Below are 15,536 nucleotides of genomic sequence, written 5' to 3'. Positions count from 1 at the left end.
CAGCTGGGCCTATTGGACACCCCCCCGCTGACCTGTGGAGGTGGGTTTGAGTCTGGATGGAGACATCTGGGCTAAAAGGCACCGAGTCCCCAGTTCTGCCCACGGCATCTGGCTGCTTGCCGTAGGCTCACAGAAGCCCAGCCAGCACAATTAAGAGTCCCGGGAGCATCTGGAAAACCGAGCGCTGGGCAGGGGAGATGGGTCTGGGCCGAGTGAGGCCGCATAGAGCTGTGACTCCGTGGTGGGGGCGGGAGAGCAGAGGCCCGTCTGGCAGAATCCCCTCAGACACCCCGCAGGCGCGGTAGCTATTTAAAGGCGTTGGAGGAAGGAGGCTGGCTCGTTAGTCTGTCTTCATCAGCACGCTGCCTCTCGGTGTCCCTTGAGCCCAGCCCAGCCTGCATCTGCGCAGCCGGTGACCCTGTGTCCCTGGCCCTCCCCAGCCGCAGAGGAAACGAGTCCCGCACAGCGCCAGAGCTTTCCAAACTTTTTTTTCCCAGTTGAAGAAAGTTGTTGATGCCGTGACCCAACCTCATATGAGGAGTGTGGGCTCCGGGGGGGGGCTGAGGAGGGGCGCTTTGGCCTGTAGGCAGCCTCAAGTGTGGCTCCCACCGCCGGGGCTCTGTACCACTTGAGCGAGGGGAGAATCGCCTTCCTTGCCAAGCAGTACGGGATCTATGACACATGGGCCGGTCTCTGCATTGCAGGGGCTGTGATGGAGCTGCAGGCGGGGGTGAGCCGGGGGGCTTACAGAGCGGCAGGGCAGGGCGGGGAGAGGGGACAGCCAAGGTCGGTCCGGATTGGGGATCCTGCCCAGCGGCTGGCTACGGGGATGTCTAGCTCTGTTGGGACGCCCTGGACAAGAAACCCAGCGGTGACGCCCCGGTTTCCCCGCGCGCCTCCCCAGAGCCGAAAGTGGAGTTTTCCCCTCCGCCCCCACCGGCTTTTCTCTGTTGTCTCCCTCCCGCTCCTCCTTTCTCGCTTTAATTGTCTCCTGCTTCGCCTGGTTTAATTGTTCCCCTCGTTCCTCCAGCGCCCCCCCCCCCACTTCTCCCAGCGGGCTCATTAGCGGCCCCTCCTCCCCCGTCAAAGCCGCTCTCCCAGCAGCTTTGTTAGCTCGTCAGAGCCCTGCCCTCTCTGGTCCCAGCAGCCTCGTTATCCTGCTGCCCGCCTGCCGCCAAGGCCCATGCGCTAATTATTAGTGGCGCTGATTAGTGATACCAGCGGCTAAGAGGCGCCCGCCTTGTCGGTGCGTCTGGGTTCACCTGACAAAGAGGAGCTGCAAATGCCGATGCTGTGTCCTGGAAAGGGGGTCCAGAGAGCTACCCGGCAGCCAGCTGTCTGTCTGTCTGTCTGTCCATCCAGCTAGCTAGCTATCCCCCTCTGCCCGTCTGTCTGTCTGTCTGTCCATCCAGCTAGCTAGCTATACCCCCTCTGCCCGTCTGTCTGTCTGTCTGTCTGTCCATCCAGCTAGCTAGCTATCCCCCTCTGCCCGTCTGTCTGTCTGTCTGTCCATCCAGCTAGCTAGCTATCCCCCTCTGCCCGTCTGTCTGTCCATCCAGCTAGCTAGCTATCCCCCTCTGCCCGTCTGTCTGTCTGTCTGTCTGTCTGTCTATCTATCTATCCCCATACACCCCATCTATCTATCTATCTATCTATCCCCATACACCCCATCTATCTATCTATCTATCTATCTATCTATCTATCTATCTATCTATCTATCTATCCCCATACAACCCCTCTATCTATCTATCTATCTATCTATCTATCTATCTATCTATCTATCTATCCATCCCCATACAACCCCTCTAGCTAGCTATCCCCATACACCCTATCTATCTATCTATCTATCTATCTATCTATCTATCTATCTATCTATCCCCATACAACCCCTCTATCTATCTATCTATCTATCTATCTATCTATCTATCTATCTATCTATCTATCTATCTATCTATTCCCATATACCCCTCTAGCTAGCTATCCCCATACACTCTATCTATCTATCTGTCTGTCTGTCTGTCTGTCTGTCTGTCTATCTATCTATCCCATAGCCAACCTAGTGCCATTTTCAGATATCCGTGGCTTTAAGGAAAAACCCCTCCTTTGCTCGAAGGAATATTTGTCTCAGTAGAGTCAGGGATGGAGAAGACCCCTGAGACGCCGCCTGTTCCAGCCGCAGGGACCAGGCGAGGTGGATCCCTGAAGTACATTTGCCAGAGTTTTGTCTAGCCTAGTTTGTGGTGTCCCGAGCGACAAGCCTTCGGTGGCTTTCCTGACTGGTGGGATGATGTTGTATTTGTGGCAGGCCTGGCTCACAGGGAGCGTGCCTGGTCGACTCTTAAAAGTTCCTAGACATCGACAGTGCTCAGGGGTGTGAAAAATTCACACCCTAGAGCTCCCTGTTTAAACCACCCCAGTTCCTGGTGCGGCCCCGCTGGAAAAGGGGTTCCATCCGCGTGGCTACCGCTGCTTGGGAAGGGCGGTGGCTTACGTGGCCTCTGTTGCGTGGGACGTGTCTACAGTGCACTACCAGGGCGTAGCTACGGCTCGGGGCCGCTGTGGGGCTCATAGTGGGGACACCGTGGTGTAGCGAGGACAGGAAACATGGGTGGGCCCAGCCTTCAGGTGGGCAGGCAATGATGGGGACTGGGGAGAGGGATGGAGGGACCTGGGGGGCAGGAAGGATCAGGTGTGCAGGAGGGATCTGGTGCCCTGGAGAGAGGGGCAGGAAGGGGAGGGGACGCAGGAGGGATCTGGTGCCCTGCGGGGAGGAGCAGGAAGGGGAGGGGGCGCAGGAGGGATCTGGTGCCCTGCGAGGAGGAGCAGGAAGGGAAGGGGGCGCAGGAAGACTTTGCTTGGCTTTGCTGGAAGACTCCTTAGAGACAGGCGATAACCGAGCTTCGAATGGAAAAGGTGTCTGGAACTTTCACAAAGACATCCTTTCTCCAAAGAGTTTATTAGACATTAGAATGAAATGTTCCCCTTTTCAGAAGGGGCTTGAAAAGGGACATGGCATTTTTTTGAGATGATGTTCATGACAGTTTAATTTTTTCCCTGGCGAACTGAGTTTTCTCCTGCCTGCTACAGAGCTGCTAAAAAGGTGCCGACAGGTTTGTGCTGTGTGGGTGTCCTTTTTAGGTCCAAACGTCAACGTTTTCCCACGGGCTCGAGTGTTGATAGAAACCATATAAACCCCCTCAAGTCTGAAACAATCACAGTAGCACAGCCGGCAATGACATAATTCTCCTAGCGCCAGTCATCCGGAGAGATTCAGCACAGGCAAGAACAGGCGATCTAATGCAGGCAGAAAAAGAACATATTTTACCCCCCCGGATCTTCCTGGCATAAAAATGATTCCCCTTCCCCCTCCTCCCCCCAACAGATGCCAGGTCACTTTTATAAACCAGAGCGCTCACATCCGTCTGCGGATAGAGTTAAGGGCCTGAATAAAATCCACTGAGCCTGCTTAAATCCCCTGCAGCTTCAGCTAAACATGGAATTCTTCCTTTCCTCTCCTAAACCGCGGAGTCACCGTGGGCTGTTAAACTCTGCCGCGTTCCGCCCTAGAAGCAGCTGCATTTCGGAGGCAGCTGAAGGGTTTCCGCCAGTTTGTAAAATGCTTTGGGATCACCCAGGTGGGAATATAATGTATTCGCACGTGGCCAGAATCAGCTCTGTTACTCCCGCCGTATGTGGGATGGGGGCGGGGGGAATTTAGACTCACTGTGCTGAGATGGTGCCGGTCTGGACTTACTAGAGCAGGGGTGGGAAAGATACCTCCTGTCGGCTGGATCCAGCCCACCAAGCCGTTTGATCCGGCTCCTACCCCCAGGCCAGTTGAGACCCAGGGGCGGGGAAGCCCATGACGTCTCCACCCCCCGCCAGGAGTGTGCGGCACCAGAGGGAACCGCCAGCTGTTCAAAACAGCTGGTGGTTCCCTCGGAGCGCCACGCCCCTCTGGCAAAGTCGGAGAAAACGACCTCACATCTCCACGGGGGAGCATGCGAAGTCTCCTTTCCCTCGCCCCCCTCCCGCCAGGGGCACCTAGGGTACGTCCAGACCACATGCCTCTGTTGCCAGAGGCATGTAGGTGAGGCTACCCGACATAGGAAAATGAAGCGGCCATTTAAATAATAACTGCTTCATTTAAATTTAAATGGCTGCCGCGCTGAGCCGATCAGCTGTTTGTCGGCTCAGCCCTGTAGTCTGGACATGCGGGGGTCGACATCAAAGGCATTTGTCGACCTCTCAGGTAAACTTCATCCCAGGGGGCATACCTGGGAGGCCGACAAATGCCTTTGATGTCGACCCCCGCGCGTCCAGACTAGCGCGCGGAGCCGACAAACAGCTGATCGGCTCAGCGCGGCAGCCATTTAAATTTAAATGAAGCGGTGATTATTTAAATTGCCGCTTCATTTTTCTATGCCGGGTAGCCTCATCTACATGCCTCTGGCGACAGAGGCATGTAGTCTAGACATACCCCTAGTGCCTAGAGGGAACTGCGCCTCCTGCCCTAAGCCCCACCCCTTCCACCTAAGACCCCGCCCCTTCCAGGCCAACCCAAATTGATGAAGTGGCCCCCCCTACAAAAATTATTGCCCACCCCGTACAAGAGTGTCAGAAATCAGTGTTTGCCCTGAAGCACAACTTCCCGGCACTGGGGTAGTGTCATTCCAACGTCAGAAAGAACATCCATGCCATAGCCCCAACGTGGGACCACAGCGGGGGGGGATGCAAATAATTATTCACGCGGGGATCTTAAAATGGTGTTCAACTCATCCCTTTGGCTTAAAGAACACTCTTGGCAGCCTCTGCACCAAGAGTCTCTATTTCGGGCCTAAAAAAACCCAGTCAGAGAGGAGGGGGGAGAGAGCACGTTTGCAGGACACAGAAGTGGGGGTGAAGTACCGGTGATTGCTCGCGCACCCAGCCTGTGAAGCGGAGAAGGCCAGCAAGGTTAGACTTCTAGGGATCGCCAAGATCTGCTGCTTGTGAAACCAGTAAGACTTGGTCCTCCAGTGGCCAGAAGGGCGGGGAGCAGGCAGGAGCCAATCAGGGCCCAGGAGGCAGATTAAAAAGGCCTGGTTGCTTCTTTCAAAGGCCAGTTCTGGGCCATGCTGTGATAGGAAAGGGTGGGTCTCCCTGCCTTAACACAAAACACCTGCCCATGTCAAGAGCCTCATCCGGACAGTATTTGGATTGGCCATTGGTTTGTGCGCCAGTCTTTGGCACCTAGGCGGCCATTGTGGGTCGTGTCCGTTGATTTCCTGTAAAACGAGGCCAGCCCACCCTGGGCACGTCTACGCTGCAGGGCAAAAGTCGAATTAAGCTACACAGTTTCGGCCACGTCAATTGCATAGCTGAAGTCAAAATTAATTCAGCTTTTGGCGCTGTCTACCCAGCAGGAAGTGGAAGGAAAAACACTCTCCCTTCGACTTCCCTTACTCCTCGTGAAACAAGAGTTACAGAAGTCAGAGTAAGAAATCTGCCAGCTCAAAAATATTTCGAAATAACGGCTTGCTGTGTAGATACACTCTTCGTTATTTCCAAATAATGTCGCTTACTCCGAAATAACGCTGCCGTGTAGACGTACCCCCCGGGGCCCAGCCTGGCCCGGGTGAGCTCATGAAATAACCGTACAGGATCGGCACGGGGGTAAATCCCGCCTCCACACAGCGGTTCCCCGCGCGGAACAGAACTGGTGCGCCCCGAAGGGTTAGCAACCCGCCGTGCAGGCTGAGCTCCCGGGGCTGGGCTGGGCTGTGACGCCGCAGTGGGGACCAGAGGCGGAGCTGGGTGTGTCCCTGGGGCTGTGAAGAGGTTGGGCTGTGCCAAAGGCCAGGCCTGGGGACTCGCGCGCGGGTGAAAACTGGCCGTTTCCCAGGGCGGATACATCCACAGCCTCCCAGCTGGGGCGCGCAGCTGCTTCTTCCTCCGGGCAAAGGGCCCATCGCAACCTCTAGCTACCACTTGAGCCTCGAGGCATGGCTCCGGCCCAGGGGGTCCTTAGAATTTATGGGGCCGTGCACAGTCTGACTAACTGGTGCCCCAGTGCCCCACAGTAGCCCGAGGGGGGAGGGGATGATTTTTTAGGGATGTGATTTTATAATCTCCAGCAACACGCTGCTGAAATATTTTTAAAGCAAACTGTAAACTCAGGTCCTGTCGACTCCTGCGGTCAGTCCAGAAATGGACAGTATGGACCGGGGGGGCAAATGCCCCCTTGACTGGCTCTTTCCGGCTCTGGCCGGCTACTTCGCTTTTTAACTAGGTCCTCTCCGGAGGAAGCAGAACCACAGGGCTAGGAAGCAGCAGGAGGGTGGACATTAGGACCCAGCGGTGCCCCAAACTTTCAGGTGCCCCACACAGCTCCATGTTGTACGCAGGGGTAAGGACAACCTTGGGGCTCAGTAGGGGCCACGGAGCGGGCGATGGGGCCGTGAGCGGCACTGTGCACCAGCGGGCTGCACGGTGATCCCCTCGTGCGACCACTGCAGGCCCGCACGGAAAGGCACGTGAACGTGATCCCCTGGCCTCGTGAACGCCAGCAAGGTGTCTCTGAGTTTGCGTTCACGTGGCCAGAGCAGCCTTTTGGTGCACGTTGCTGTTCACGCCTCTGTAGTCCGAGCCACAAGGCCACATAGACGAGCCCTGCGTTTGCCAAACCCCGTCCTGTGCTGGGGAGAGAAGCCAGGCCGGTCGGTGAGAAGAGACGGGACATAAATGTCACCTCAGTGGCCTGGGTAGCAGCAACCCTTCCTCCCACCCCCAGGTCTCGGGGCTGAAATGTGCTTCCCTCAACTAAAAGTTCCCTTCCCTTCTCTCCTCTGCCACAGAAACCCAGAGCCTGGAAGAGTGCGGCCGGCGGGCGAAGACCCTCCTGGAATCCCCGGCACTGCCCCAGCAGCACGGCCTCGTCCTCCAGCCCCTCACCCGGCATTTCTGCAAAGTGTGTCAGAACGGCAGCAAGAGCCACCTCAGCCCCCGGGCGCTGGGGGAGCTCTTCGGCGAGGCGCTCTTCCGGCCGCCCGCAGCGAGGTGAGCCGCCTGCAGCGTGCGGACAGCACCCCGCACCGGGGGGAAGGGAGCTGCTGTGGGAACCCGCTGACGCGTGGGCCCCTCCGGTGCCGACAGGCAGACTGTGTGTCCAGCAGGGGGGTCTCCGCCATTTTCTTTCTGAGCCCCCCCACCCCCAACACGCGATAAAAGCTCCAGGGCCCAGCGTTTCTCGAGAGCGCTGAGAACGCGCCGCGGCGAAGCAAAACCAGCCACGGCGAGCCGCTCCGACGTCACGGCACTCCACACGTGGGTTTGTGGCACGGGCTGGGGCCTGGGGCCCTTCCCGAGTGGAGATGCGGGTCTGAACCAGGACCTCAGTCATTTTGTGTGGAGAATGTATCCCCCCGCCCACACACACACACACACACACACACACGGTAGAGTTCTGCTCCAACCCAGTCCCAAGCCCCGCCTAGCAAGGTTGAGTTGTTTTCTGACCTGACTCCAACCCGGCCCTGCCAAACCTGAGTCAGCGCACCTGCCTGTCCCCCGCGGCGCCCCGTGCTGCTGCGCCCCGCTGCTCCAATTGTGTGTCTTGTGCAGCAAGAGGGTCTGTGAGCAGGAGGTACAGCCGCAGTAGCCGGCGGAAGTGGGGCAGGTGCGGAGTCCGGCAGGCAGCTGCGGAGCCAACTCCATGGGCAGGAGAGGGTCATCAGAGGCAACCCGGCGCCGAGGGGGTCGTGCTGTTTTGTCAGGCCCCGACGGGTACTGGGTTCCCTCAAGGTGTGCGCGTACTTAGTCGTGTAGTGGAGGACAAGCTGCTAAGCCACGGGTGCGGTTTAGATTAGGGATGTCATAGTGGACCCGATTAACCGATAAACAAAAGCTTATCGGTTAATGCTGTAGAGGACACGCATTCCCCCCCTTCCGCCAGTAAATTTTTGAGCAGGCTGGCCAGCAGCCCAGTTCACTCCTGGCTGGCACCGGACCCAGGACCTACCCCCGCTGCGGCTCTGCATTTAAAGCAGTGTTTCTTAAACGTTTTAAGACCAAGGAACACCAAAAAATAATTTTTTTTATGAGGAACACCAAGCGTTTTTTGTTGAGCAGCACACACACACACACACAAAAACGGTCTGGGGAGGGGAAGGGTTGGGAAATTATTGAGAAAAAAAAAGGGTCGGGGGAAAGTTACTGAGGAAAAAAAGGTTGCCTGCCGCTTTAAGGCGGCCATTTTGAATTCTGTTGTTCTCCGCAGCACACCGATTTAAAGTGTATTAGGAGCCAGGCGAGCAGGCAGCCTGGGAGAGTTGTGGCTCACGCCGGGTCTGGGAGCTCAGCACACCACCTCCTCCTGCACAGGGGCTACTGCCACCCCACACTGCTGCCTCGGTTTCAGAGGCAGCAACGTGGAGTAGCAGGGGGCTCCTCGGGAGTGGAGCGGGAGTGCACTGGCTACCGGCCCCACCCTGGGGACTATCAAATAAGTCGAGTAACCGATAAGAATTCACGAAGTGAAACGACTATTCAGTGAACCGAGATTTAACATCCCTAGTGCAGAGCCCCTCGCAATGGTGCCCGCGGTGGGTGGCAGATCGACAGGATGTACCCGCCCAGGGTGTTTCTCCTTCCTTCCCCCATTGGTGCGTCACGATACAGGTTGAACCTCTCTACTCCGGCGACACCCATGGTCCGGCATGATTCCGCTGACCCTGTGGGTCCGGAACGGGGCAGAGCCGCGAGGTGTTAACTGTGGCTACCCACATGCAGCAGCCCTGGGTTTATTCACAGCCCCTCTCCCCTGCCAGGAACAAGAGGTTGGGAAGTTTGGTGGCTTCAGCTTCACCCCTCCGTTCCCTCAGGAAGAGAGTTTCCAGCCCATTCCCCGCTCCGGAGACCATTGTATCTCCTGGGGGTGTCACTCTCCTGTCAGGTCTTCGGGTGAGCCCCAAGCCCTACCCATACCATAGTCATAACCACTAGGCTCTGCCTGCCCCGTCTCTGCTCTGTCCTCACCTTCCTCCCCCTTCTCTGCCCAGCATGGAGGGGACCCCGGAGCACCACGCGAAGATCCTTGAGGCGCTCATCGTGGCCGGAGGCGTGGCCGAGACGCAAGCTGCACCCGGTAGGAAATTATCCGGAAGCGCGGGGCCGGGTTGCATAGCAGTGCGGCTGTGGCTCGCGGAAGCCGCTGAGGAACGAAGGGCCCATCCGCGGCGCCTGGTTTCCTCCTCCTTGTTGCTCTTGGGGAGGCAGGACTGTCGGAGCCCGGGGCAGATTCATTCTGGTCCTTGCCTGTCTCCGGCGCGGATGGCGAAGGCTGCCCCGTGCTCAGGAGCGACTTTCCTAGAATTGACCAAAGTGGACTGAACCAGTTTCCCCTTAACCCTGGCAGCACGGCGGGGCCTGGCGCGGGCAGCTGGGGTATTTGTACCTGCTCTGGAGGAGGGCGGGGGAAGTTGTTGGCATGCCACTGTGTTTCCCAGCAGACTGTGGGGTCACTTTCTGGGCTGTTGATGGAGGGGGACTCTTCTGATCCGATGTGCAGAGATGAGCGAGGCGACCTTGAGGCAAGGCCCAAAGACGCTGGCCACCGCGGTACAACCTGCCTTTACCGCTGAGCTGTTTAGGGGACAGGTTTGCTGTCCCTTGCCCCAAAGGAAACTCAGGGAGCGCTGGAGATGGAGTTGAGCCGATAGAGCCTGCTGGGGTGCGGTGCTAGAGGAATAGAGTCGACTTTGCGAACGTTTGTCCTCTTCTCGGGAGAGCAGCCAGTTCCGAAGGGGGAGCTGGGGTCCCCGTTGTCCCTTTAGAAAGCCGGACGTGAATTTCCGACACTCCTTAATGTTAAGCAGGTCTCAGTGGCACGGCAGGGTTTGTTTTGCAGGTGCTCGCGTACAGCCCGCTAGAAATTCTGTGCCAGCATCGCTTCGTATTTATCTTATGGAGGAATCCATGAAACGTACGGCGCTACACCTGAAAGTGTGCCATCTGCTCACCGTGCAGCTGACTTTTCTGCTCAGTTCAGTACCTGGCCTGCTGTAGACTTTTTGTATTGAAAGCTCATAACTGAGCAGGTTTTGCCTTTTGGTGGGATGGAACGAAACTGTCTACTCTGACGCCTCTTGTCAGTGTTGTTGCTTCGTCTGTAGCTCATTCTGACAGCCCCAGAAACATCTTCAGAGAATGTGATGTGTTTGTACATTACAGATTTTTAAAAAATGAATAACGGTGGAGTAAACTGGCAGTTTTGCCTTGGGCTAGGTTCATTAGAGAATCAAAACCATCCTCATGAAAATTACGGGCTGATGAGGAGTCGGATATATGGAGAAAACGATTACAAAAATTGTAGATACAAACTAGCTTCCCCACAGCTTGAGTTCTAGCGCTGTTTCCTTTGTTAACCAGCCCCCCAAACCTGTTGGGCTCTGTACACCACACAGCATCATGTAGAGGTTGAATAACATATTGCCAGTAAACTTAATCTTACAACCCTGGAGACTATTAGTGCCGCAGTCTCTTTCCATTAGGTAGACTCATGAGTGCAGGCAAAACACTTTGCCAATGAGCTCCGAGTAGAGACCAGGGATGTGGGGGACACATGGTTGTGAGCAGAGCTGGTTGATTGGTAGAAAAGAGACCGGTGAATGGATCCTCAGGAATTACCATGGAGAGTTTGTTTGGTTGCGTTTGTGTGAGTTGTGTTGTTACATTCACGCTGGAATTTAGGTTGCCTCTGACTTACTAAAATAGTCCTGGAGCCTAAAACTTCTCCGCGAGATTATCATCTATAATTTGATCTACTGTGAAAATGTTTGAGATCTGCCTTCCATTATCTTCTGGGCTTGGGGTTGGTGGTTATTCAAGTTTGATCCAATCAGAGTGCAGAATCTGTGCCTGGTGGTTTGGGTGACCAATCGCGCCCCAGGAGCACTGGCGAGGCTCGGAACAATTCACGGGCATGAAGGCCAGATGGGACCCTCTAGGCCGACCTCCTGCCTGTCACAGATCGTGGAACCTCACCCGCCCACTCCAGAGCCCGAGCCACTGGCTGAGTCACTGATGTCCTCCAGCCATGGTGTGGAGACTTCACGTGGCCATTGACACCAGTTTAAAACTGCAGATGACCTCAGGAGCCATCACGTCCAAGTCCCCTGCCCTGCCCAAAACAGGACAAACTCCAGCTCAATCGTCCCAGCCAGGGCTTGGTCAAGCTGGGTCTTAAACACCCTTAGGGATGGAGATTCCACCCCCTCCCTAGGGAACCCAGCCCAGCGCTTCCCCACCCGCCTCGGGAAACCGTGTTTCCTAAGATCCCACCTAGACCTTCCCCACTGCAACTTGAGCCCATTGCGCCTCGATCTGCCACCGGCCCCCACTGAGAACAGCCTCTCGCCAGCCTCTTGGAACCCCCTTCAGAAAGCTGAAGGCTGCTACAAAATCCCCCCTCGCTCTTCTCTTCTGCAGACTCAATAAACCCAACTCCCTCAGCCTCTCCTCCTTTGTTGCCCTCCGTTGGCTGTCGGTGGCCCGTGTGGAATTGATCGGCAGCATCCGTCTCTTCCCTTCGGTGGGTGTGCGCCTTGCAGGGGGGCACGTGGACTGTCCCACCACCGCCACTACCGGCCCCTTTCTTGTCAGCCTCGGGGGAGAGGCCCGCGACTGGCTGAGCCTGGGATCCGGACCTCTCTCTTCCCACCTGGGAGAGGCGCATGAGTCACGAGCCCCTCTCTCGGGATCCGAAGTGGCTAGACTGAAAATGCTGGGCACTGTGGACCTGCTCTGCCCTCAGCAGGGTGGAGGCCCCCAATTTATAGCCCTGACCCCTGCCTGTAGGAAGAGCAAGGGACGCAGACACTTGCTTAGCTGGCGCTAATGCAAACCATCTGTGCACTGACGGGTCTGACGAGGCTGCGCGGCTTCCAGGGGCTACCTCTTTGACTGTGCCTGGAAACGGCTCTGTCTCAGCCAGCTGGATGGCTCAGGAATCGCTTTCCGGAGCCGCCCCCTTCGTTTTCTGCGGAGACCTGGGAGTCCTTCCTCCCCCGGTGTGCGGGAAAGTGCCGCCCTCCGTGGAGCTGCTGGCCTGGGGCATCTCCGCGGGACCCCTCCGGTGTCGCCCCGGGCCCGTGGCTCGGCGCACGGGTCAGCAGCGCTTGGTTGAATCCCTCACACTGGCCCCACGGAGAAACCCCAAAAGCAGCCGTTAATCGCACTGCGGTGACAAGGGCAACAAGCGGGAGAGCTGGAAATTCATTCCAAACTGGAGCCGGAACTCCAGCCACCGGGCAGAGACCCAGGCGAGCCTTGCCGGATAACCCAGGAGCATGTCTGCAGACACACACACACACACACACACACACTCTCTCTCTCCTCCTGCTTCCTGCCCATCGCCAGCTGAGCGGGGTGTGCTAAATACCGCCCGCTGGGAAGCCTGGTGACGGGGAGAGGAACAGCTGGGTGGAGAGGCAGCCCTGCCCCGGAGCTGGCGCATTGCGGGGCGCATGTTTGAGAGGCTGGTTCTGTGCCCGTAGACGGAAGCCGGTGATTCTTCCCTGGAGGAGTCTCCCATCTGGCACGCCCCAAAGCTGGCTCTGCTTCCCCGGGCGATGTCTCCTGGCCGCTCCGCCCGCCCTCGGGGCCAGAAGTCCCCTGAGCCGCAGCGTTCCTGTAATCCCACTTCTTCCAGCCACCCTCCTTGCATCCCCCTCGGCCTCCCTCTTTGGAAGACCTGGCGATACAACCGCGCCGCCCCCTTTCATAACTGCTCATCCGTCAGCCCCGCCAGCCCCTTCCTCGTCTTGACGACTCTCCCTGGAATCCTCTTCCGGCGGTTTCTCGAGATCGGTACGTGTCTCTTCCGGCCGCTTGCCCCCAGGCGAGGAAGGAACAGCTCGATCGCCTTGCCGAGGCGGGTCCCGGAGAGACGAGGTGAAACCCCCGTTCGCTGCCTCCCGGGTGCAGAAATTTCACAGGAGGGTGTGATTTTGTTGTAAATGTGAGCCGTGAGGGTGTGAGCACACCCCCTTACGGTCCCCCAGGTAAGCATGCTCCAGCCAGTGGGGGGAAGGCTGGGGCTGATTTCCCACCCTCTGCCCCCAGGAGCAAGGCCCAGCCCCACCACCCAGCCTCCTCCTGGGGGAACGGGGAGGAATCAGTCGCAGCCTTTCCTTGGCCAGCCACAGCATTGGGGGGCGGCTCAGGCAGCTGATTTCCCCACCCTTTGATTGCCACACAGGGGGGCACATGGTGGGCGCCGGTAAAGCAGAGACCAGGCAGGAGGCAGGAGCCTGGGTGTGTTCTCCAGCGGTGGGAAAGCGCCTGGCTCCGGGCAGACAGGACTTGTAGATTCAAGCTGACTTCTCTCCCTGCCCAACTTGAGACCTGTTGGCTCCCTGTTTCTCTCCAGCAGGAAGTTGTACCCGCTCTGTCATCCCAGGAGGGGTTGCGGGCTGTCATGCGATGTTTGGAAAGCACTTGGAGCGCCGTGGAGGAAAGGTGCTATATAAAGCTCCGCGTGTTATTCTTAGCTGGATGCTAAGTGTCCATAGCAGCCTGGACGGATCCTCCCCTCCTCGCCCAGTGCACACTTTTCTGTGTGTGTGGAGTTGGAGCTTATAATTAGAGGTGCAAAACGGATATAAATACCCTGCCATCGCAGGGCGGGCGGGGTGCAAACAGCGTCGGAAGAGGTGTCACTAGCGGACACTGAGGAAACCATAAAGTGTGACCTCATTCTGACTCAAGCGTAAATATACCTCCCGGGAGCGTCTGTGGTTTGGGGGCTCGCAGAAGAAAGGAGCAAGCAGGCCCCGGGTCGAGCGGGCAGCAGCCTTTGCGGAGAGATTTCATCCAAGGAGGGGGGACGTTTCGAGCCAGATTTCCCGGCCCCGAGGAAGAGCTTCGGGGATTTGGGCTGCGCGGACGTAGGCAGCTGGCCCGAAGAGCAGAAGTGACGTAGGGGCCCCGGAGGCAGCTGGTGAAATAACAACCAGGGAGGGAGGCGTTTCCAGGTGTTCGGTCATCATGGGGGTCCAGGCCTCGAGGTTCCCGGGGGCCCGCTGGGAAGCTGGTGGAAAGTCAGTGGAGCTTGGCTCTGTCTGCAGGGTAGGGAATGTCCAGTACAGGTCGGACCTCCCTCGTCCGGCATTCGGGGAACCCACTCGGTCCTGAACGAGGGATTTTGCCGGACCAGGGAAGGTCAGTTCTGACCCCTCTGCTGATGGACTCCAGGCTCTTCCAGACCCTCATCTGGCTCCCCTGCCGGCTGGTCTGGCTCCTGGCCTCGCCCCCAGCCTGGCCACCCTGCTTCCTGCTCCCAGCCCGGCAACCATCCCCAGACAGGCTGCGCTGCTGGTCCGGTCCTGACCCTGGCCACCAGGTGGGCTCCGTGCCCCTCACCAGGCTCCGCTTTCGGCCCTGGCCTCAGCCACTGGGCTCCACGCTGCCGGCTCCTTGTCCCCAGACTGGCTCCACCGCCAGCTCCGGCACTGGGCTCCAGGTTCCTCTTCCGGCCGGGGCTCTATGATCCTGCAACACCCGTGGTCCGGATGCCGGACCAGAGAGTTCCGTATCAGAGAGGTTCAACCTGTCGTTAATGGTTAGGTCTTCACTGCCAAAATCCCCCAAAGGGGCCTTCAGAAAGCCCTTCCGGGCCCCAGGCAGGGTTGTTACCACAGCCCACGGGAAAATAGGGGCAGAAAAAGCATGGGGGGGAAGGGTTGTTTTTGTCCTAATTTTTCCAGGGGAAATTTTCAGATTCTCTGAAGGAAGATCCTGGTCCCATAGGGCCTGGGGTGTGTGGTCGTGTGTGCGCACCACACTCCTCCTTCACAGCCTGGCCTTCCTGGCTGCGCGACCGCTCCCATATTCCTGTTTGGGGCTGACACCGGCCGGGGTGGGGGCGTGGGAGGAACCGACGCGGCTCCCGAAACCCGCCCTTTCCCCCGGAGACCCCGAATTCCTGTCAGAACCCGGCTGTGCGGGGAACGTGCTGACCAGCTTTGGGTTTGCACCTTGACGTGGCTGGTCAAGGGCAAGGCCTGTGGGGTGTCTGGATGAGCCTCGAACAGGCGGGGCCAGACCCTCCCCATGGGGCACTGTGGCTCCGAGGGTCCCATCAGGGAAGAGACAGATGGGCGGGAGGAAGAGTTAAGAACCCCCCCGGCATTGGCACCAGGGTCCCTCGCAGCTGCCTAACAAGCCCCACGCAGGGGCCCAGGGCGGCCACACACAGCTCTCCCCCGGCCGTGGCAGCTCCATGATGTGGCCAGGGGAGGGGGCACCTCTCCCCCAGCTATTGTGCCCAACCTGGAGCTGTCTCAGGGCTGCTGCAGCCGGGGGACAGGCGCCCCTTCCCTGGCCCCCACCCAGCCCAGCCCGGACCTGCCCCAGCTTGGAGATAAGCGCCCCTCCCCCAGATGTGCCCACTGGAGCTGCAGCGGCCATGGAGCAGCGCCTCCCACCTGGCCCCGAGCTGCTCCGGTGAGAGAGGGCTGAGGGGAGTCTCCCTGGGGCACACTGACCCCCTCGCCCCC

At 58.2% G+C, this 15,536-nt stretch overlaps 1 protein-coding gene across 3 annotated transcripts in view; it reads left to right on the top strand.

Annotated features, from left to right (window-relative positions):
- The window catches only part of PIK3R3 (phosphoinositide-3-kinase regulatory subunit 3), a 295,637-nt gene that overhangs the window by 138,311 nt on the left and 141,790 nt on the right, over positions 1-15,536 (top strand). For all 3 annotated transcript variants that reach the window (XR_012905836.2, XM_075935898.2, XM_075935896.2), the window contains 2 exons: positions 6,837-7,038; positions 9,039-9,124. Coding sequence is in view for 2 of the 3 variants with exons in the window: in XM_075935898.2 (XP_075792013.2) it covers positions 6,837-7,038; positions 9,039-9,124 (288 nt within the window). In the remaining variant the exon portion in view is untranslated. The remainder of the gene's footprint in view (positions 1-6,836; positions 7,039-9,038; positions 9,125-15,536) is intronic.

The sequence above is a fragment of the Pelodiscus sinensis genome, chromosome 9 (genome assembly GCF_052426305.1).
Source record: "Pelodiscus sinensis isolate ZL-2025 chromosome 9, ASM5242630v1, whole genome shotgun sequence".
Lineage (NCBI taxonomy): Eukaryota > Metazoa > Chordata > Testudines > Trionychidae > Pelodiscus > Pelodiscus sinensis.
Note: the sequence above shows the minus strand (reverse complement) of the source record. Positions and strands in the feature narration are given on the sequence as shown.